Consider the following 25,000-nt stretch of genomic DNA (forward strand, 5'->3'; position numbering starts at 1 on the left):
TTTTATGTTTTATATTTCATTCCATTACATGCCAAACATATAATATTTATTATTTACTTGAAGAAATAATAATAATGCGTAACACAGACAAAGGTGTGCTCATGTTCAAACATAAATACAGACAAAATATCTATAGGTGGTAAGCACGCTAAATGTATATAATATAACACCACGCAAAAAATATAACGACATTACTGTAAAGACACACACTACTTCCAATGCATATTTCCATAGTTATCAAAGAAAAAAATAACATTTATAGACATCGTTAAAATGATTCAAATGTCTAAATGTTTGGATACATTACATTAACTTCTACTGAATATCTTACATATCTATCTTTAGACCAAACGAAACAGATAAAGACTATATTGTTGACTATCAATGCCAATAGATTTTTAGATTGCTGATTTAAACTTATCTTGCTCTTTTGTAGCAAATAGGTTTTGCCGGAACATATTTGCTCAATTTACGAGAGTATCTGATATAACAAAACGGTTATCGCATAAATGAAAACCAGTTTCATAAGTTGTTTCTCAATGAAGTAAACTCGACGAGAAAATTGCACATTCTCTCTAGCTTTGATCTGTTTTAGTCGAAAAAAAAGAACAATACTGCAAAATCCGACACAAATCCTAAATCCTAGCTTCAATATTGGAAATAATTTTAATCAAATTATCGTAAGAAATTTCAGATTGAACCTCATAAAAGTCCATTTTGGGTGATACTCATAAGAATAAGGGTCCTAAAAACAAACACTATAGCCCGTGAAATACTGTATGTAATAGTATTACCTTTTGATTCTGAAGTGGAAAAACCTTTCATGGATGACAGAAAAAGTGCTAAACGAAAATCAGAAGCCGGAAGAGGTTTGCACTATAGGTAAATCTATTAAAAAGCCAATTATATTGCTTGAGACTTGGAAGGTTTCATCATGCACCGAGATTCTATGTGAAAACGCGTCAATAAAAGCCATCTGTCAAACTTAAAATATAAGAGATAAGAAAAATTAGTGCCTCAATTTTAATCCATCTTACTAATACTCTTCGTGTACAGTACACGGTTTTACTTGTACAAAGTACAAATGGACATTCCAGTTCAATACACTAAGTAAAAAACAAACAACGTTTACATTCCGGTACATTAGACAAAATACATTACTAAAAAAATCATTTTCGCATTCTCTGTTGTCCTTCAAAACCAGATATAAATGCTTTAAATGGGGAGCAACCCATATAACCCAGTAACCTATCGTATTGTCAATGTTATCTTTCGTGTATATTTAGTCTCTACATAATCTTTATAATACAAAATCTAGTAAATTATAACACTCCGGTTCAACAGACCAAGGAAAGCAAAATCCATATAAATTCCGGTACACCAGATCGAATAATAGACGGAATGAAAATTCAGTTTTACAATAAAGTGATGCAATCTGGAATTTTGCGAAGCAGTGTTAGCATCCGACAGTGATACCGACATTGTGTAATAAGAATAAAAACCGCATTAAGTGCTTTGGCGGGAGAGCAACCTGTGCACAGTTATATACCGCATTGTTGTAGTTATCTTTCTAGTATTTTTCAAAAGACTGATGATTATGATTCATCATAACGATCAAAATTAATTTAAACGCAAAAATGCTTGTATTCTGGGCCAATTAATAGTTAATTACAACAAAAATGTTAAATACAAACAGCTTTTTGTTTTTAAATTTGTGAAATCATTTTGTTCCTGGGACAACCCCTTAGTAAAATTGTTAAATGGAAATGTAGTCCAGTAGTACAAGTAAGATGAAATGTAAAACAAGCTCGAAATTATTGCAATTATAAACGGATAGCTGGAATTTTGTTAGAGAAACGTCAATAATTAAAGACGCTGTCACTCCCAAAATAAAATATGTATTATCCCTTATCAAACTCCTGGACGTCGAAATCAAAGTGTACCGAGGAACAGCACTAGTTCCTACTTGGGAACAACTAACGTTACATGTGTAGAACATGCTGTTGGAAAAAAGGTATATTAACTAGGTAAATCGGTTGAACCAGCCAAAAATACTCATTGGCCAAGTTCTACTTGAATGAATGATCTGCTTCAGTTTCTAAATGCGTGTTAACCTATTACTAGTGTAAGCAAATCGCCAACTGTAAGCAGTCCCCGCATCCTATTCATACAATTGAAAGACTGAGGATTAACTTTCCATTTATAAGTATTCCTGGATTTACTAATATCATCAGCTACATGGTTTAAATCCCTAGTAACCCATTGAATGTCATGGTCAATTTTGTACTGTTAACAGAGTTGAAACACCTTAAGTGCTCGCCCATGTAACTTTAAAATGGAGCTGCCATTTTTTGGCATCAGGAATGCAAACACGAGAATCGGGGACCCATTTCCTTTATGATATGCTAAAATATGCCTATAAGCTCTCAGTGCTAAACATACTGACCTTATTTCCCAAAAATTGCACTTTTGATAACTTCATCTTCAGCTCACATGTCATGAAAAACAAAACCCGGCAGGTTTCAAATATGAGCTCTTTATGCGAAATTGTTGGCATGAGAACAACCTTCAAGCAGCAGGAGTAATATACGACAGTTATATTGGTTAAAGATTTCTACATGGTCGAGCCAGAATTTAATCACAGAGATCATTACCCTAGCAATATTGGCAATGACCGGCATCATATAATTCACTTTTCTATTACGCTTCGATAGCTCTTAGGCAGTAAGAGTAGGAAGGGAAACTAAAAGGTCTAAAAGTGACATTTTGAAATAATTGATTCTACATGCTGGAATGCTGATAGAGCAATCGGTACTATTCGGCACAAAACCAGTCCAAACTTACTTTTCCTCATATATGATAAGCCCAGCCTGATTCAGACTATCTCTCACAACAATTGAACCTCAAGAACTAAATCACGACCCTTGTGAGTGTCCATCCGTCGCCAAGAAACATTGCAATTTTGTTCTTTTATTCTCCAAAACTTAACTATATAATGTTACATTTCGAGCAATTATGTTGCTTGTCTTGTCGGGTTTTCTATTGAGCTGATAGCTGTATGTATTTAGTGATTTTTGAATATCACATCTAATGTTTATTGTACCTTTGTTTTCTTTTTGCTTTTTTTGTTGGAAGACGTGATATATGCTTATTTCAAGCATTTAGTTGTTAACCTATTTATTCATTTGTTGTCCAATTCAGTTGTTTTGCTTCTTTCTGTTGTGTGATATGTTTGGGCCTGTTTTTTTTCATGATGGCTTATAAATAAATATATACCAGTCATGTTTAAATGACCATTGTGAAAAAGGTTCCCATGCCATTATATTAAGCTTTCTTCCATTGAAAGGTGTAAAATATTGATTTCGTTTGTTTTTCTGCATGTTTTACGCCAAGCTACAGTAACAGTTTATTTCTGTTATTTTAAACCATCAACACCATTGGATTGCATTGCTACTCTTTTTTGAAATCCCTCATATGTTGCTCTGAATGATCAATGTCTTTTTGTTGCAAATATGACTTTTCAAAATAGGTATTGTCAAAAACATTTGGTGCTTATTGGCGCGACACAGAACCACCCTGATATAAATATTCATAACCATTAAACCTGATGAAGCGTCGTATCGATTTAATGTAAATAAATGTTTTTCATCATTTTACATAATTTAAGACTTTCATTTTCTCATCAGCGGGAAATGCGATGCGAACACAATCTTGTAACAATCTTTGAATTAAACGGGGTTTATGTTTGAACTTCTGGCTACTGAGCTTGTTTCTGTAGTTTTTCACATAAGTATTGAAAGGAAATATTCTTGTGACATGTGTGCATTTTTCATACTATTTTATGTTTTGGCCTTTAGTATCTCTCTGATTGTTAGTAAAAAACCCTGTCAGAAGTATTTGTTACATAATGAAAGTGATTTTCATAACACAGATGTGCTTGAATTGTGTATAGGTTACTTCCTAAAAACACTAAAACAAATATACACTTGATCTTTTGATCTTTTGATTATCTTCTTTCGCCTCAAATACATAGAGCGTTTCTCCTTAACTAGCATTGTTTTTTACCACTTATTATACCATCCTTATATTTAAATGTTAAGTTCCATGTGGTTTATAATGCATTGTACAGTAAATGACGAATATCTTAAAACGCAGAAGATGGAGTTATTAGGAGTGTCATATTGACAATATGACATTTTAAACTTTCTTTCATGAATGCATGCTCAAGCTAAATTGTTTTCCATCGATATATCGCCCATTTATATTAGCATTTTGTATTTAAAGATGCACTCTTAGTCTCAAATAAAATTACCACAATTAATACAAATCTTTTGATATACCAAAAAGGATGAATATATGTCGAAAATAATGGTTAATTTGGAAGAAAGGTGCAGAAAACGTGGTATATCTATCTGATGCGACATTAGTATATCAGAGTATATATTTTATTATTCGCACTCTTATTCAAAATCAATACATACACATGTAAAACAAACATAATTTTTTAGCGATACACCCTCAACTGCTTACTTAATATGGCATTTATGGAACATATTAATTACTTTTAACTATATTATAACCGTGTATTAAATAGCTGAAAACGCAAAAGTATTAAATGATTGGTGAATGCTAAAATATTTAGTCTGATCTACTATGGTCTCATAAGGTAGTAATACTTTCTGCACATTTCTTTTCAATTATTAAACTCGGTATCCTTCATAAGCATCATTGTTTTCGACATTTGTTCATCCTTTTTGATAAGTAAATTAAAGCGTTAAATCTTATTTGGGAGTAATGGTGCATCTTTACGAAATTCAATTGTAAAGCGGGAACATTTTATGTTAAGTAACGTACTCAAACAAGAGACAACTTGATAAATATAATCTATTGTTTTCACTTCCGTATGCTTACTCATTGCTGATATGAACCAAGAATGGGGTGATTCAATCTTAATATACTATGTATACGTTTGTACAATATCGGGCAAGTTGCAAAAAAGCTTTTACTTCAGTAAGTTAACGCAATGCTCTTATATATAAATGAGGAAACAGGAGATAGAATCTAAAGAGGGCCCATAACTACTTGAAAGTCTGTGCAAATTCACTTTGTTGTAAGTTTTGATGTGCACAAATAATGTGAGCACTTATATGGAGACATTACGTTTAATGTGGGATATTTTATTCTCGACTCGATATCACTAATCAAGGTTTTAATCACCGATATTTAATAAGTGTATTTGAGCTTTTTGATTGTAACGTTTATTTTTTACTGCATATTACTTGTTATGTTATAGTTTATAGGACAATTAAACTTTAAAAATGAATATCTTAATGGGACTGTTAGCAATTATTGTGAGCGAAAGTGGACTGCAGGGTACACATGTTCATATTGCAAGCAGCATGATACTTATGAAAGGCATTAAAAACCTTCGTTTAAATCATATGTTTATGGCGGAAAACGGAACTTCACTTTATTTGACGGGCAAAAATTACATTTACCACCTAGATACAGAAAGTCATTTAAATGGGATTGATGAAGTTAAAACTGGACCAAATGGTGTTGGGAACGGTGAGAATAAAATCGACGATGTTACCAATATCGTGATACCGTATGGTACGGACGAAGTGATTACATGCGGTAGCAGTTACACATTCTGCCATAAACGATTACTTAGAAATATCTCTGACTGGACCGAAGGATTTGAACGCTCCATTAACAACAGTGCTGCTGTGGCATTTGTTACTGATTTCGAAAATGAAACGTACTTGTTTGTAGGATGCCCACATGGTAACCTTCAACCAAATACCCTCTGTGACAGATTTGGGATATCTTGGTTTAAGCACTTGTTCACAATGAAAGAAGGACCAGAGTTTAAGACTTCCGATGGCTTACTGCTGAGAACAGAAACTTATGTGAAGGCATTCGCTATCGGTCATCACCGACTATTTTTCAGCATACAACGAAATAAGACAGATAACTCTACTATCAGCAGAGTTGCAAATATTTGTCAGAAGTATACTCATTATGCCCCGCACACGTATGTGGACATGGAACTGAAATGTGGGAACTCAATTTACATGCAAGCTGTTGAAAAAACGTGCTTTGAAGGAGAATGTATAATTGTTGCTACATTTACCAACGGCGGACATTCGGTCGTTTGTGCTTACCTATTCTCGGAGATTAAATCGAGGTATATGTGAATTATTTATATCAAACAAACACTTTGTGTACAAGAAGTACCATTTAAGAGCTTATTATTTTCTACCAACTGAAAATTATTCTCTATGTGAAATGCTTTGCATAATAATTAGTGTGACGTATTTGTTAATGTGTGACTTTTATTGTCCTGTTTTGTTAAAAACAAACACTAAGGCAAAATGTCTCTATTTTGTTGACAGTTTGGCAGTCAATGTTAAACGTTGCCACGATAAAACTCTTCAACTGCCTACCGGTGTTTACGACTATTTCAATCATCCGAAGAATAGACCATGTACTGGACCAGTAAGTAAATATTTTTTGTCTTTGATGTAGATATGTAATTTCCTATGTTTGAGTTTGTGAATTATATGAAAATTAATTTCCTTAGTTAAATGTAATGAACGCTAGGTTGAGCTGTAAGTCATGATGAAATGTGGTTTTGGGCAGTAAAATGATCATTCTTCTTCGGCCAGTCAAACTGGCAATATTTATATGAAAAACTACAGAAACAAGCTCAGTAGCCAAAAGTTTAAACATAAACCCCGTTTAATGGCACAGGGTAAACGCCAATGACATATAACACAAAAACAAAAAAAATCACAAACAAGAAACATGAAACAACAGCACAAAACTCCACAAACAACACAGTGCATATATACTATATAAAAATAGGTGTGTTTATCAAGGAGTGTTAGGTACCGCCTTGGAACGGTCAGTAAAATGTGACTTGGATATTTTTAAATTGTTAAAAAAGACCACTGGTGGATTTGTGTGTAAATTGATCATGTGCGATTCTTTACCTGTGTGAGAAATGTAATACAAATGTAAATCAATTATAGACATTTTTCAAACTTTAAATACTTATGTATATCACATTGATCTTACTGTTGTATTATATTTCTGAAATGTATTTACATATTGCAAATTAATATGTGTGAATTGCTTCAAAACGTGTGTATTATGATGTTCATTCAGTTGACTGTCCAGATGCTTACTCAAATACAGTAAATGTTTTTTTCTAATATAATTGTTCTTTTTTATTAGTAAAAACATTAATGACCTACATATAAAGTCTTAAGTTGTATGAAATAAGTTTAAGATGTTGTAGGTCAGGAAAAACTAATAATTTTGCTGTCATTGTCAAATTCTGGCTCATTTTGCATTTTAATAGGCCACAACTATTTGACTTTATGTCTCACATACGTTCTATGCAACGTTTTTTTTTTTTATAAAATCTATTTCTTCAAATCTATTTAAACTTGTTGAAATATTTGAAATCTGATCTCGCTTTATATGGAAAGCCAGTTTAGTTTCGGTTTTTAAGCCATTTTTTAAAATTGTCTATTGATAATATAATGAAAACTGCAGGGACATGCCCAGTAGTTGATTGTCCTTTCAAGATTTTATTTATTATTGCTAGATTTATATTTGAAAAGTAAAGCATTAAACATTGTAAAATAAAAGCAATCACAAAAGGATAGAGTAAATAAGTTAAAAATTTAGGATATCTTAGGAGGGTCAATGACATTAAGTTGGGGCGTTTCTATTGAAAATAAATACGTTTTTAAATTTCTATATATTTTAGCTTGCATAGTTAAGCCCAACGGATGTAAGCTTTATTGAGGATGTTGTCCAAGAAAACTATCATGTATTCCCAAATCAGTAAGTCAGCTTCTGCTGCTAAGAATACATCGTCACTCCCATTCCGTTTCACTCCATCTAAGCATGGATGGTATCGGAGTGCATAGACTGTGGTTCCGACAATGCAGTATATACCATATTTTTTATATTTTGATTAGCCTGCTTATCTAAGAGGAATCAACACCACGGACGACTTCTTTTTATGTAACGAGGAGGGATACAGTGGATTCCAAGACGTGATAGGAGATACAGCCCTGCTGATGAATGTCAGTGTACGGCTGAATCACACGGTCGTTACTGCCCTCACCTTAGTGTCCTTTCACGGACGTGTGCTAGCTCTACTAGGAACAGCTAAGGGAGAAATCATTAAGGTGAGGTTATTGAATTTGTAAGATAAGAAATGCACTAGTTCGGGAGCGGAGTAATATTGGGCAACGTCAAGAGAAAAAAGTTCGTCTACAACGAAAATCTACGTATATACTATAAACGTCACAATCTCTATCAACAATCGCCACGGTGTAAAAACTATATAATTTTAAATTTCCCGCCTTAATTACTTACACTAGAAATCGACATTTCGGGGGTTACTGAAAACCGAATTTTTGTCAAAAGTTAGATGTTGCGACCAAATAGTGCCGTGTATTAGCAAAGACATGATCGATTCGAATTTATCATTGAAATAAATTATAACATTTTTTTATTCTACCGTTTTAGCAAATATCTTTGAAATGTTTTACATGCGTTTTGGGCAAAATAATACGATTATAGCTGTCAAGAAACTCCGAAAAGTAGTTATATTGATCGCACCAAATTGCGGACGAGTTAGCTGATGTAATAAGATATAAGATATATAAGAAAGTTCGAACCACAAAGATAAAGACTGATTTAAAAAACAAACGCGGACGATCTAGATACAAGAGATTGTTTAGTGTAAAGACACGAATACATATCGTGCTTGTTTTATAGTTGAAGAATTCGATGTTAAAGTACATGGATGACCAGTTTCGTCTTCGTCAGCTCATTCATGTAAAAACTGAAAGATTTGTGTTAGGTTATGTCTTAAAATGTTGGAATCGTAGGTAAAGATATTAACATAAATAAAGTACATTCTAATTGTACTAATGACAATTTCTATGGTCATGTGTAGCAAACGCATAGCTTATTGTTACATATTTTGTCATAAGTAGCCGATGTATATTAATATATAGCTGACCAGTGTAGTTAGCTATTCACATAAAACTAAGTAAGTTACATGAGGAAACTCATAACGTTGGCTTATAGTATTGCTTTGAAAGTCACTGTTAACACCCAAATTTTTTTAAAACAAAACGGTTTTTACATTTTATTCCGGCTATGTCATATTTTATTAAAAACGAAAACAAACGAAATACAATGATATAACATATGTGCAGTGCAGAATAGTCAGAGGAGAGTAAATATGCAATTTAAAAGGAGTGCATTACACATATAGTCGTTATCATTATTTCTGCTTCATAATAAAATACGACCATGAAATGCAAGACTTGCATTTGAATATAATGCAAGAATTTTATCATATTGTTTTCAAATGAAATACTGCTTTTGTTTAATGCATGCATATATATGCTTAGTGCTTAATTTATTTGGTACAGTTCGCGTATTATAAAGACATCTAGCCTAAACAAAAATATGTTTTCAATATAGTCATGTCATTAGTGGCACTGTGCAATGTAATGTTTTGTTATACCGTTGAATGGAGGAAAAACACTGTAGGATAAAGGTGAATGTCGCTCTATTCAAGTGTCGTTATGAATTTCACTTAAATACAATCATGCTTGCACTGTCTTATATTTAACATAGATATTGTCATAGATATGAGGTGTTGGGCATGTATTTGAATAATACGTAGAGTCGTATTTGTTGAAAGTTGCTTAGTGCAAGAAAATTCGATTTTGGGGGAAATAAATAAATGATTGTTTTAAATGTCTTCTAAAACTTGTCAACTCAATTAAAGTCACTGTTCAACGATGTCTTGCTTTCTACTTGCCACCTTTTTTGTTGCAGCCTTATAACATTACAGTCTTTATTCATTAACGTCAAATCATTTAAGTAATGTAATCCCTATGTTTTAGATTACTGTTTACAATGTGTCGGGAGCTTGGAAACCGAATATTAAGAACAATGCATTTAACTTAAACGTTTCGAAACGATTACTTCGTATTCAAATAAAACATTTAAGTACTTCCTTATGCAATGACAAGACATCAGTTGAAGTACTACTTTATGCCATAAAAAATACACATTAAACTATATAGCAAGTTCCTGTTGTGAAATGAATCGAATGAATTTCATTCTGATATTATTAAGCGCTCGCTAGCGTCTAGAGGCGGCATGCCCCTAGGCTACTGTGTTATCTGGTGTTATCCGGTGTATATGTTGATTGAGCCCTCCTGGTTACTCAGGATTCCCCTGGTGTCCATGTAGAGAAGCCCCCTCGTCGCTCAAAACACTTCCTTTGCAAATGGTGCAGCAGCCGGAATCTGCGAATTTTCTGTAGCGCTAGGACACATTAACCCTGTCATTCCCTTTATTACCATGGTAGCATGTATTCTGATAACCAGTGCTGCTTGTGCCGTTTAAACTTTACTCAAATACCGGTAAATGTAAACAGCTTAACGATTAAGTCCTTATGTTTAACTATTTATTCTTTTAATGAAAAAAATATGAATGTTTCTCTATAAAAGATAATTAACATCACGTAGCACAGACTGCATAGCACTTCCTAATTATTCTTGAACTCGTTTCTATAGCCCAAAAAGAAAGTGTTGACTGCTGCAAAAAATCGCAGTATGTAGTGACCAAAACCGAAAGCTATCTGTTGTCAAGTGAACTGTTAAAAACATTATAGAATTATTCTACGTGTATAGGATAACTTGGTGTTAAACGAGTCTGGCGCTTATTTATCAATTCAGTTTAACATAAAACTAGTGTTTTGCCGATAAATTTGACATGGAGCTTGGGCTCATTTCCGCGACTCTTTCCGAACTGACTTGACTCAGAAAATCCTTTTATAATCTAAAATCTAAGAAGGACACGAGGACGGCCACCCTGGCCGTCCGGTGAACGACTATTATGGCAAAAATACTGTCCGGTAGCGACCCTGACCTAGAAAAGTACATTCGGAACTCCTCGGCCATTTTTATCGAAACAACCTTGGATACATATGGTTTACATACTTAGAAATCGGTATGTTAAAGTCCGCTGCAAGTAGATCTCGTAGAAATTTATTTCACAGTTAAACTAAATGACCTAACAATTGGGAATCTTTATTATGTTTGCAATAATACACTTCACTGGCAATCAATTTAAACTAAGATCAATACATACAAGCTAAACTATATTTAAAAAAAAATACGGACTACTGATGTACCTTACATCCGAGGTTGTTTTCGATAAAAATGGCCGAGGAACACCGAATGAGAAAAGTAAGGTTATGGCCGGAAACAAAGGTGGCGGACTGGCAAAACAATAAACAACTGCTGAATTTACGCGAGTTGTGATTTGTCTTGAGATTGGATAATGTGAAACTAAACTTGATCGTGACTTTATTGGCAATGAGTTAATTAAACTGACACATCCTAAACAATACACAAGTGCATAATGAATGTTATGCTTTACGATTGCTTAAATATTGGAAATGGGTAAACTGATTATCCTCATATGGTGATGGTAATTTATAATACAAGTCTAGACAGTGTTACATCTAAACGGTGGTTATTCATAATACAAGTCTAGACAGTGTTACATCTAAACGGTTCTATGTCATATGATACGAGTTACCGCTACCATGGAACAATTGTTAGAGACCCTGCAGTAAGTAAAATTATTGTTATTATTTATCAAGACCACATACCACTGGGTCGCATCAAAAGTATGACAGCCTCAGTCTCGACTTTATTGAAACATATAAAAACAAGCCTATAGTTCAAACCAACATTTGCAAACGGCTATGAAAAGCATTATCGTTTTGTTGCCACAAACCTCAACTTTAATAAACAAATTTAATGAGATGCATACAAGTGTAGCTGACTTTGCTGTTTTGTGATGTTATATGTCACTTGCTTAGAGTTCGTAAGGACTAAAACTTTTGCCTCTAAAAAGATTCGTTCACTATAGTCATCATACTAAATTAACCCCTGTACTTTCTCCTGTACTATCAAAAGAGATGTATGGATGTCCTCTTAAAGCTCATTTAATTCAGAATTAATATGAACAATTAACACTTAATATTTTAACGTAACCAAATATTACTCCTTCTTTCAGGCCCTTGTGTTTCCGCGGGAAGAGGCAACGGTCTTTCCCTGGAAAGCTGTTGTGGATATTGGCCACGCAGTAATGGCGGACATGTTTGTGTACGGATACACATTGTATGCATTCTCGGAAAATGTGGTATGCATTAGGGAGTAAGGAATAAGATTATTTTAGTCTATTATTGCGTATTGTCTCAAGACATTTACTAGTCACGATCGTGTTTTGTGTTGTGTTGAAAAACACTGTCTGTTCTTTAATCATATCCGATTCACAAGACCACAGTAAGATTTATTAACAAAAACAGCTCTGACAACTTAAATCGTTGAAGAAAAAAACCATAGTCCTGAATAAGGAATTTCCAACATTGACCCTATGAATTGTTAACCACATAAAACAGATACTCTTTCATGAATTATTTGCAAATTGACATGACGCCGAACGACCCGAACATAAATATTCATTGCTGTGAACAATGAAGAATATTATTAGACACATGATCACACTGGACACATTATTGCCCGTGATCATTGACTCAATACAAACAAAATGCTGGTCATATTGTGGGCAATTGCTGTACAATTTAAATTTCATATTAAATGGAACGATTTGACTGGGATTTGGTGTCCAATCAACCTCACTATTGAATTTATGAGTATTGCTCCGTTTGCAAGAAATATTAATTTGTATACATTGCAGGTAAAAGGGATAAATCTGACCGACTGTTCCGAGTTTTCAACTTGTGACAAATGCATGGCAAGCAAGGATTTTTTATGTGGATGGTGTATTTTGGAAAATAGGTATTTAACAAAATATATTAAAGCATAAATTGTATAGATTTTAAAGTTAAATAAAACAATATAAAACATGAGTTCTAATAAATTGTCTGCCTTAATTAAAGCATAAACGGGTTTACCGTCGACAGATTTTACATTTTTTCCTTTATATTAGAGTCAGTGTTAGGTTATAAGTAATAATTTTAAATACGATAGTTATAACTAAATGTTAAACGATAAAAATACACATCACATGTTTAAGTGCATATAACGCACTTGCAGATACATATTAACTTCAGTCGATCATTTTCAACATAGATAGTTGGAAAGTAACTAAGATAATCTGAAAGCCTGAAGTTAACCCTAACGTGTTGCCTTCCAGATGTACGACCACAGCACAGTGTTCGAATTCAGAATGGATAATGGCTGAAGGCTCAGTGGGACACTGTCCATACATACACCAAATAATTCCTAACATGATACGAACAGATGAATCGCAAGTGGTGTGCTATCTCATTTACATTGTTTAGTAGGAAAATAAGTTCAGATTAAAATGTTAGGTCTTGTCTCTTCTTACTTAGTACGCATGAATGTAAGGAATCATTAACACATCATAATAGTATGCATATTAATGTTGATTTTAATACAATAATATAAATCTTCTTTCCTTATCATCTTATTTTTATAGCAACTTTTTAAAAATGACCTAACTTAGGATGAATTATTTGATATCATGATCCTCACTTCTCTTTTACTCTGAATGTTTAATTTGCACGTCGATTTGATGGGCAGTTAGTATATTCCTGTGTTAAATGAACTTTCCTTGCAGTTTACGCTCATCTTGTCACATAACCTAAGCATTGGACTAGAATTGAGCTGCAAGTTTGAAAGCTTGGTCGACAACAAGACTATCTTGATGAAAAGCACTGTTCCGAGAATAGAAAGGAGCGACGAACTATCAGTTTGGTGTCGCTCGCCAGAGTGGACGAATATAGAACATTTCATCAAAGGTTTGATCTTAAATAAGTAATTATTATTGATCGTTTGTTGTTAATTAGTTGAGTTCTTCATTTAACGCTTGTTCCTGTGTTCCATCGTATTCTTGAGAGGATTTTTTTGTGTTTATCTTCTTCTATAGTATACGACTTGGTATGAGATACGAGTACCATGTCGTTATTATTTGTAAGGTCTGTCCATATGTATATTCTGGCTACTGCAGTAGCATGGATGGCTGTTTCTATTTGTAGGGGCCGCCAATGTGTCTGTCCTGCTCTTCACAAACGTTTCTTCCGTGCCTGTAATGAGAGGGGACATAAGTGTGTTCAAATGCGAAACATTTACACGGTATTGTTATTATTTTTCATATTTGTTAATAGTTCACTTGCATTTATCACATAGAATTAAGGCACAGAATCTACATGATGATTAGTTAAAATAACACTGGCGATACCAGTTAGTGATGTTGATTTTTTTATGAATAACTACATATAAGCAGATGGTATCAAATACCTGTTTAACCCCTTGTCCACTTAGCCCTGTGCTATCAAAGTTACAAAACACAATAAATGAGAACAAAATAATCTGCACTTTCCTTAAAGAGCTTGGATGAATACGCTTTTTTGCAATAACCGTGTTTAAAGTTATTAAATTGCTCCATCCCATAGTATTGTATTATTTTTGAGAGATGTTAATAGGATCCTATTATTCAAAAATAATAAAATGAGGTTATATGACTTGTTTCATACCATTTTTAGTAAATTTATCTAAATAGACAATACAAAGACACAAGCCTACCGAAATAATTTAATATGAGTAAATTACATTTTTAAGGTAAATTAAGTCTACATTGACATTGAGAAGACTTTTGATTTTGTGGATCATGGTAAAAAATGTTGTATTTCTATCAAGAACGAATATCCAAAAAAATCAGACAAGTAGTTAAATATCTGTCTCTTATATTAAGTGTATTCACATGTACATATAATGGTGTTTTGATGTACAGAGTGAAAAATGGACGTTGATATTGCGATAAGTTTGCAAAAATTTGCTGTTATACCCATCAGCGGCTTGTATTTTTGCGGCAATTTTAAGTCTTTTCAGAGGTTTTCAGGTCATTGTGAACAAACTATGATATTCATAGATCAATACAGAAATTCTTTTCGAAGTAGTTAAAAGTTTAAAGAAAGATTCCCTTTTTATGTCATAGGTGTCGCAACTGCAGTTTCAGTCGATGGACATGTAAATGGTGTCCTTTACAGGGACGTTGTATCAAAGAAAACAATTCATGCAATAGATATGAGGTAACACATGGTATTTTCAAATACATATATTTGTTATCAAATATGATTGGCATGAGCTGACACTATTGAATATATAGTCACAATAAAATGAGTCGTATGGTGTGTAAATAAATGCGATTAAATAAGTGATCCGTTTGAGACACAAATACGTTGATGATTTACAATTGCAGTAGTTATTCGGTGTTTTCAATTAACACTTTCTTGTGTTCAACTCGATTTAAGGGGCTTTCTTAGTTCAAGCACCATTATTTTTTAATCAATGATTCCTAATGAGTGTTTAATAACTACAGTCTACACTGTTATAGTAAGACACCGAGAAAAGATTATCAGTTTACCTTATTTTAGTATTCTGAAGAGATCGACAAAGAAAAGGAATGTCCGCGGGTGGAAACCTACACCGTTTCTGCTCCAAACGTGTTGAATAGTCACGGTGATGCACATTTATCAATTGAGGAAAGCTACAATATTACCGTCAAGGGCGTGAACTTTATTGATGTACGACAAATATATTCTTACTTATATGAAAATTATTAATCCGGCATAATGCATAACATTTTGGTAATATTTGATCAAGATTTAAATATTGATAATAAATAAATAATAAAACAAATCAATATGATTCAACCAATGGAATCATGAGCAAATTGTTGTTTGAATTTTAGAAATTCATACATGTGAAAAATACTAAATTAAGTATCTAGAACATCCTGAATTTCCTGAACTAGAGTACTGATCGAAATACTGTTTAAGGAATAGGGATGTCTGAAATTCAATTTAATGTTTGCCTGACACGTTTTCATCTGATGTGAATACTAATCAATAACTAATTATACATTTGTTTTTATTTTAGACTCATGGTTTGGCAAATTACCAGTGCTCAGTGAAACACTTGTATCTTCCTGGCGGAGAAATACAATTTCCAGCCACAAGAATTAGTAATTTGGAGATTATGTGTCACATCCGAAAACAAAACAAAACAGTATGTTATGAGAGGAAAAGTTTCCATCTAATACAATAAATACTATTTGGCATTGAGGAGAAAGCATTGATACTTAGAATGAAGACTGGCTACATTGCCTCAGTATTTTATGGCAAAAAGGCACATGATTGAAAACACTTTCGATGTTTGTCTGGGGGAAATAATACGTCGATGATAATAGATTTATGCAGTGAAAGATCGTATTATATATCACCGAGAAAGCGCAAAAAAGCCATATTTAACGAGTGGCGTTTTACATTTGTTGTTCACGAGATTAAAATATATTGTGATCTTACACTGAAACAAACTCTTTTTATTTAAATTATATATAAAAAGAATATTAAATGGCAATAAATTGTAGTTTTTCAGAAAAGCGCGCCAAACTGTATGCAAACGTCATTCGAAAATGACGTCGTTAAAATTGCTTTTCAGCCAAGTGTGCCCTGACGTTTGATTTGGAAATATGAGATTGTGCTTATATGCTAAAACAGTAACAATTATCAAATTAGTTTTTTAAAGAATTAATCTCCTTTTTATTTCACTTATGAAGCTCTGTAAATCACTGGAAGGCAGATCATAAAGTTCTGTATAATCCAATTAAGCATTGCCAGACAACTTCCTTGTGCAACTAGTTATAAAAGAAGTAGGAAGAACATTTAACAATTAAAATTTGCTGCTAATAACTGAGGTTTTTCATTTTGTTTACAAGGGTGGCATACTATGGAATCTGGATTCCGCTACAAGTCTTCATCTTGACCTTCAGTCAAAACAGCTTGACGGTCAATCCTTTAAAGGTAACAATATGATGAGAGAATGACCAAGAAAAACCCCTTAATGTATTCAATTAATTTTTACTGATGCTTTGCACAAAAGTTTTCATAATTGTCATTTTTCTACATCATGTTAAAATGAAATTTGCCATTAAGTTCTGTCCATAAGTATAGGTGAATTGGTGGAAAATCAAGCTTTAATTTCTTTCAGTTGTGTTTTATCATTGCGGGTCTCTGATCTACCCATCAAACAACTGTGGACAATGTGAAAGTTTTAAATACTTCCAGCCGTATCTAAGATGCCACTGGTGTAGTGGGCAGTGTATTTACTCGGGAAAGAATTGTACATCGCCGGAAACCGTGTGCCCTGACCCAGTTATCACAAAGGTACTTAGAATTTAATTAATCAGGTAGACTATGAACTGACATCCATATGCTCTTTGTTGTAATTGCATATCAATATGAACAGTCGTACAGGCACATTCGAAAAAAAAAAACGACGACGATTCAGATCGATTTCGAGTATAAGATCCCACTATGTATTACTATTTCTATATGCAGTTTTTGAGTTATTGCACTAGGGTAACGACTTATTTGTACATAGCCACTGGCCAGAGTTGGCGGATATTTTGACATTCATTATGGATTTTTGCATGAATTCATGCAAACCAACCGGTTTCTTATGTGTTAAATACGCTATTTACTGACTGGTTTCGTTGTAAATGGAAAGTGTTTGCCAGTTAAGTGATTATCCCCAGTTGTATGACATTTCCATTGGTGTTTACCAATTTTGTGAAAAGTTGACAGGTTTGAAATTTTTTGGAGGAGATGACCGGACTGTTATCATTTATTATAGGAATTGAAGCAGTTGAATGGTTTTATGTTGTAATTTTGGCGTAGATTCGGTCATTTATTAACTATGTTGCAGGTATATCCACTTTCTGCCCATATCAATGCCATCACGCCCATTACTGTCGAAGGTTATAATCTTGGGTCCCACACCAACGAAACACTGAATGCTGTTAGTGTCGGAAACATCCCCTGTTATACTATCTACACTGACGTTGTGGAAGACATATCAACACAGTTAGTATTCAACCTTAGTCGTATATGATTTAGTGTTGTATTCTATTTTTCTTTAGGATTAAGTGAATAGAAATATAAAACAGCTCAAACTGTTGCCAGTGTGTATTGTCAGAGTTGCACACTTTTATACCGGTGAAGAGCAGTTACAATAAGACCGAAATTGCTTTTTTCATTATTTTGATGCAGTAAGTCTAACCAACGAGTCTTCATTGCAATGTAAATAACACGATGACAAAATGTCAACAACACAGACCAACTATTTCAAGTATATATTATTAAAATTAATGCGTCCTTGTTATTTACAGTCATCTGGCTTTATATTTAAGTCTTTGCTTAGTCACTATCATTGATGCATGTCAAAAACTAGCAAAATTCAATCTAGAAAATCAGCTTCAATAAAAAGGTGCGGTAGAATGTCTCTACACAAAATGTCGTAGCATACGTTATAGTTAATTTATAAAATTCTCATTAATTCAATGGTTTCATATTTCATTTCAATTATGTTTACATAATACATCAACCAATACAAAAAATTACCTCATTGATAACATTATATGTTCATTAAAGCTTACACGAGTACGTGGACCTGAGTTTATCCCAATTATGACCTGTCTAGTCTTTCAAGCAGATATAGATATAAATGTTGGGTTTGGCATTTCTGTACGATATGCATGTCTAACGAAATCAATATGTTTAAATTGTGTTGATAAAAGGTAAAAGTATTAAGAAGATATATATTTGATTAATATGTGGTTTCTTGATATTTAATGTATCGTTTTGTAATGTTTAGAATAACGTGTAATCTTGGACCGAGTCAAAGAGTAGCAACCGAACACGTGACAGTGAATATACCAGGACACGAGCCTGTCGTGTTTGCAAACTACAGGTTTTCTGTACGTACATTTTATGTTACAAATTGGAAATAACGCCATTAGACATTTACTTGAATACAGAGTAGACTTAAAAGTTTTTGCCACAGGATGTTTTCTTCAATAACTAAAGGTGGCTGTCTATCGATTAATTCGTAGAGTTCCTTTAAATGAAAAAAGCATAAACAGAACTTTCAATCCAGTTTGTAACGTTTAAGAAAATTGCTTCACATCTTCTTCAATTTAACGATGATGCGCTGTAACAGTTTCAGATTCCTAGATTAATAAGGATTTCGCCAAATTACGGGCCTTTGTCTGGCGGTACAAATGTTACGATATATGGCGAGTATCTTGACACAGGTTGGGAGAGGAAGATAATGGTTGGAGAACAACTCTGCAGACTGGTTACAGTACCTGCGTTCGTACCAAATACAATTTTTACATTCGTTTATCCCTGATAAAATATAATTATGCGAAGGTCTCTCTTATTAATGTGTGAAGTTCATAAACATGTACTGAGTTTTTTTTATTGTCAGGTCCTGAATCTAAGAGTCTTTGTTAAATGTCTGACATATATACAGGCTGTACAAATAGCTAGTAGTAAATAGCCAGTTGCGAGTGTTAGTATCAAAGAATCATTCAAGTGAAACTCAATTTACCTGTAAAAACTATATTTCATAAATTACATTTTATGCCAGGTTTATGAAGCCAACTATGGCAGAATGTAGGACAGTAAAATTGAATTCAACCTCCAAGACGACAGCTACAGTTTCCATGGTTTTCGATAATCAGGCGGTAGAAGGAGTCAACTTCACGTACCTTCCCGACCCAGTAGTTTGGGATATTCAGCCAAGAAAGAGTTTTGAAAGGTACGTGTACTGTGTTAGTCCAATGCCGCTTTGATGGTTACTTGATAGATATATACTAAATATTGTTTGATGATGTTTTCAAACAAAACAATCTATGTACAATATGGTGTCATAGCCATGGTGTTGTTTGCGTCGTGCAAAACCTTAATCAAACCAATCCTTAGAAGAACATGACAAAACAGATATGTGTATCGAGTCTTATAACATATAACCAAACTATGTGTCGTTTTCGATTTGTTCGAACCGCAGTTCAGCTGATAAAACAGGACAGTGATATACAGATGCATGATTTTTATAATAGTATATTGTTGTTGTAATAAAGTACTATTTCCATCACCTAATGAAACAGCGGAGGGCGAGTTTTAACGGTGATTGGTCTGAACCTGTTTTCCGTGCATACACAGAAGCTTAGGGCCCACACAATTGACGGAAAGGCTGCAGTTGAAATGGTGAGATCATAAACATTGGATGGTACACGTTTTATTACAATATTTATGGTTAACAATAAGTGTTATTATTTTTCGCATTAATGTTTACCAGAAAAATACACATGTCGCCTATTTGTACTGCTCATGGCCGTTGGACCGACGGTATTTGGAATGTGCCTTGTATTGATACTTCATTTTAGCTTAAACAGTTTTAATTTCAAATGTAAAGATACAGTTTATTACATTAGGTTTGCCGTTTTACGTGTTTTTTGAACGCGCAATTACAGTTTTTCGTCCCAATTTTACCTATCATATTGAAAGTTATTTTTTATAAAGTTATTATTTTGTATTATTAGTTTAGTTTATGTTTATAATTCTAGTCGTGCGGGTTAGGAAAAGCGCATGGCCGCGTGGACAGTGAGTTTAATGGAAGTTTAACATGCAGAAGCCCAATGTTTCCTTCTCGAGGGTCAAGACGGCGTATAAACCAGTCACTTGAAGTATTGGGAATCATGGAGTTAGTCATTTTGCAGGAAGTTTTATTTAATAAAAAACTCAAATACGTCAGACAACTATATTATATAAACGATGCGTAAGATACACTTAAAACTAAAATCATTTTTACATTGTTGGCGATTCACAGTACCTTTTAATATCTGTAAAACATTAAAGCATAAACTTGATATCAGAAATAGAGCGTAAGTTTTTGTTTTTGTGTTATTTGTCTTTTGCGTTTACCTTGTGCCATTAAATGGGGTTTATGTTTACACTTTTGGCTACTAAGCTTGTTTCTGTAGTTTTTCATATAAATACGAAACGCAAATATATTCTTTAAAAAAATATTTTCTATACTCGAATATCATAATATTTGTTTTAAGGGTATTTTCAGACTATAGGCTATATACCTTTGTAAAAACTGTACTTAATAACACCTCTCTCAATTATGCTAAGGGTCAGCCTAGTCATGGACGATGTGAGTTCAGTCAGGAATTTGCCGTCCAACATATCTCTCCTTCTTTACTATCCTGATCCAACATTTTACAAATTCACCGAGACTCAGCGCTACGCTCCAGTTCTCTTTATACGAGTAATATTTCTTTGTCTTTGAAGTTATTAATTATGTCAATCAGATATAAACTATAGTATATTTTTATTCGAGAATTATTATTACATTTGATCTTATATGCATATTTATGGATAAACTAAATAACGTTTTATTGCAATGCGTTTAGAGCTTATCAGTAAATGTAATGAATTGAAGGGTAAACATTTGGACCTGGCTGCCACCGCGGAAGACGTACAAGTTTTAATTGGATGCGAAAAATGCAATGTTACTACTCTGCAACACGACTTGGTAATATGTAACCCTCCGACAAGTGCGCCGAAGTGTAACATCACCAGACAAACGTTGTTCGCTATAAAGGTAAAAGTTGCAACCATTCGGCTGCATGAAAATACCATTTAGTACATACACCTCGCATTGTTGAAACCAAAGGTAGCGTATGTGCATTGATTCAAAGTTAAAGTATTTGTATTGCACTTCGAAGCAAAAGAAGTTAAGTACATTTTTATGCAGAGTTTTAATCAAATGGTAGTTTAATTTATTCATTTCGCGTGGTTTAAGCAAATACCTTTTAGTACCAATATGCAATTTATTACATTCCTTACGTAGTGTTTTTACAGTTATAACGCGTTGTCTTAACCATAACTCTCTATATATATATCCGTTATGGTATTGGTTAAACAAAAAGGTATTTTGTTTCTATTCATCCGGTTAAACTCAATTATTAAGATAAAGCTCGTACGTAACATTTCTTTTAACCAATAGTTAATAAAAAAGTTATTCCAACTTTTTTGAAATTCAAATGATTTGGTGTTAAATTTAAAGATGCACTCTTACTCCCAAATAAGATTTACCACAATTAATACAATTGTTTTAATGTAAAAAATATGAATAAATATCGTAAACAATGGTTCTTATGAAGGATACCGAGTTTAATTTGAAAGAAATGTGCATAAAACATAGTATTTCTACCTTATGAGACGATAGCAGATCAGAGTAAATATTTAAGCATTTACCAAGCATTTAATATTATTGCTTATTCAGCTATCAAATACACCGTTACAATCTTGTTATCAGTAATTCATATTGTCCATAAATGCATTCTCTAGTAAGTTGTTAAAGGTTTATCAGTCAATATTTATGTTTGTTTTACATGTGTATGTATTGATTTTGAATAAGAGTGTCACTTTAATGGTTTGCAGGTAAGCATTGGATTTTTAATTCAAGAGGTCGGCCATATGGAATATAAAAATTCGTCAAAGGAACATCAGGTTTACATAAACATTCAAATTACAGGTTAGCACAGAAAACAAACAATGTGTAGTTTCTTGTAGCATTATGTGTTTCTTAATATGATTTTTGGATGGATTCCTACTTATTTAAACATTCTTGCAATTAATTTGTTGACCGTTGTGCTCGTTCCTATAGTAGCCACTCTATTTTTGTAAAATTATGTTTGAACAAATCTTATACAATGTGGTCTTAGTTGCGTCTGTGCTTAAATGGATTTGTCAGTAAAAATAATATCAAAGGCTTGTTGCTTGAAAAGTTTTTTAAGATTATAATTTAACAGTTATAAACTATAACCTTTAATTTCCCCTTTTGATTCATTGTTTCGCAGGTGGCGTTGTAGTTGGAGGATTGTTTTTAATCTTTGTGCTTTCGGTTATTGGATTTTGTGTTAAAACGATGAAGAAACTGCGAGAGCAAATACAACAGGAAGAGTCTAGTAAGGAGTACGAGCTGGAGTTATTAAAAGCATCGGAATGATCACTCTTCGACAAATAAGACTTCATTTACTGATCGACAACTGTTCTCATCGGTGAAATTGTTCCTTACTATGACATATTTTGAACAGCAGAATAGAAATAGAAGGGCTGACATTGTGTTTCACAAGACGATTGTTCTATATTTAGTGTATGCTGCAACAGTTTAAACTCATGTGAGATATGTTGAAAACTGTTATTTATTTGTACTTAAATTATATAATGCAAAATACTTTCATTTACTACTTACCCTATTTTTGTTTGGAGTGAATTAACACATAAATCGATTTAATCACGATAATATAATATTATCTACATTGCTGTAAATTTAACGGAAGAGATTCATTTGTTTGGATGAACATTCTCGTGGTGACCAAATACAAAACGGTCAGACAATGATTTGAAAACTAACCGATATGTGAACATAACAATTAAAATTTAAATTGTGGTAGCCTAAAATTTGACTATATAATTTTTTGACAAAGCTATTTTGATGTATGTGTGATCTGCTTGTGGTGTTATGTCTCTTGCTCAGTGCTTTTGGGCACTTACACATTCTCGTGGTGATTTAGTTCAAAACGGTCTGACAATGATTTGAAAACTAACCGATATGTGAAGCATAACAATTAAAAATGTAAATTGTGGTAGCCTAAATTTTGACTTTATGATGTTTTGCCAAAGCTATGTTGATGTATATGTGATCTGTTTGTGGTGTTTTGTAGGTGTTGTGTCTCTTGTTCAGTGCTTTTTTGGCAGCAAATTTGTGCCGTTATAATTGAAATATTTACAACCGGGCTTGTTCCTGTAGTTTACACTGTATTTTTGTGTACACTTTCTGTTTAATACCTTCTGAGGTTACCTTAATTTTGAAGCATGTTATATAAAAATACCGCAATGTGTAACGGATGTTATATGTATGCCTTACAAATAAAAAAACAGAAGCAACCACGTTTGTTAATGTATACAAATACATTTGTGCTTTATTCAAATTTATAATAGGAGGCTCACGATCAACCAAACATGTTGAACAAAACTGCAATGTTAATTGTTATGAGCGTAAGAACCATTATGCTCCTTAAACCAGGCCCGCGAACACGAGAATATATAAGCTGAGATGCATTTCTAGACAACGAACCAATTTATGAGAGATTTATGTATTTCTGGAAAAAGCTCGACTATTACTCATAATAGATTTGTGTACTCCTCGCAGTGTCGGTGTCGACGTCGGCATTTGCGTCCGGTAAAAGTTGTGCGGCATTTCATTTACCGTCCATTCATTTTACTACATTTAACAAAGTTGTCAACAGACGTCGGCCATTTAAGTAAAACAACTCTTTATGTTGCTACATTCAAGATATGACTCTTGTTTGCCATTTGAAGTTTGGTTTAAGGGCAACATGCAATTTGTCCGATTTCTATTTTTTTTGTATATTAGGGATACTTAAAAAAATGTCGTCTGCATTTGTATCTTTTTGTTAGTTTGCCTACGTTACGTTATGTGTCTTTAAAAAAGAGTCACAGAGCGAACGCCACGGAGAAAAAGAAATAATGTATTAATTAGGTATTTTGCTTTATTGCTTGAGTTCTTTTTCTATTACTGTACTTTCAGTTAATTTTGGTAACACGTTGTTGTATATGCGTTCACCTTTAAATACTGAAAATGATAGTTGTCGGCCATAGTCTTCTTTAGAGTCTGAGGTAAAAGTGAAATTAAGAATAAACTGTACATGTGCACCTTGTTGCTGGAAAGCTATGCACCGAACTTCATTTTGATATCTTGTACGGTTTTCGAGTTATGGCAAAACGTTTATTCGTGTTAGTTCGGCTCTGAATGAGATCGTTTGGCATTATTGAACATACTTCACGCGATAAATACATCCTTGAAGGACTACAAGATATATTCAGAAGAAGTTGTCTTCATTGTTTAGTTCAAACGTTTTTTAATGAAAACATGTCGAGATATGGTGA

General features: G+C 33.3%; 1 protein-coding gene across 1 annotated transcript; it reads left to right on the forward strand.

Moving 5' to 3' along the window:
- The first annotated feature begins 5,111 nt into the window (after positions 1-5,111).
- Positions 5,112-23,970, forward strand: LOC128237291 (plexin-B1-like). Its single transcript, XM_052952673.1, has 23 exons — positions 5,112-6,190; positions 6,399-6,501; positions 7,998-8,210; positions 12,142-12,267; positions 12,826-12,926; positions 13,285-13,405; positions 13,732-13,912; positions 14,150-14,246; positions 15,109-15,202; positions 15,548-15,697; positions 16,053-16,181; positions 16,891-16,975; positions 17,163-17,338; positions 17,880-18,037; positions 18,828-18,930; positions 19,173-19,324; positions 19,605-19,775; positions 20,125-20,224; positions 20,584-20,720; positions 21,155-21,290; positions 21,465-21,626; positions 22,469-22,562; positions 22,888-23,970. Exons 1-23 carry the CDS (start codon positions 5,319-5,321, stop codon positions 23,034-23,036), a joined length of 3,810 nt encoding a protein of 1,269 aa, XP_052808633.1. The 5' UTR covers positions 5,112-5,318; the 3' UTR covers positions 23,037-23,970.
- Positions 23,971-25,000: the final 1,030 nt, after the last annotated feature.

This window comes from Mya arenaria, chromosome 6, assembly GCF_026914265.1.
Source record: "Mya arenaria isolate MELC-2E11 chromosome 6, ASM2691426v1".
NCBI lineage: Eukaryota > Metazoa > Mollusca > Bivalvia > Myida > Myidae > Mya > Mya arenaria.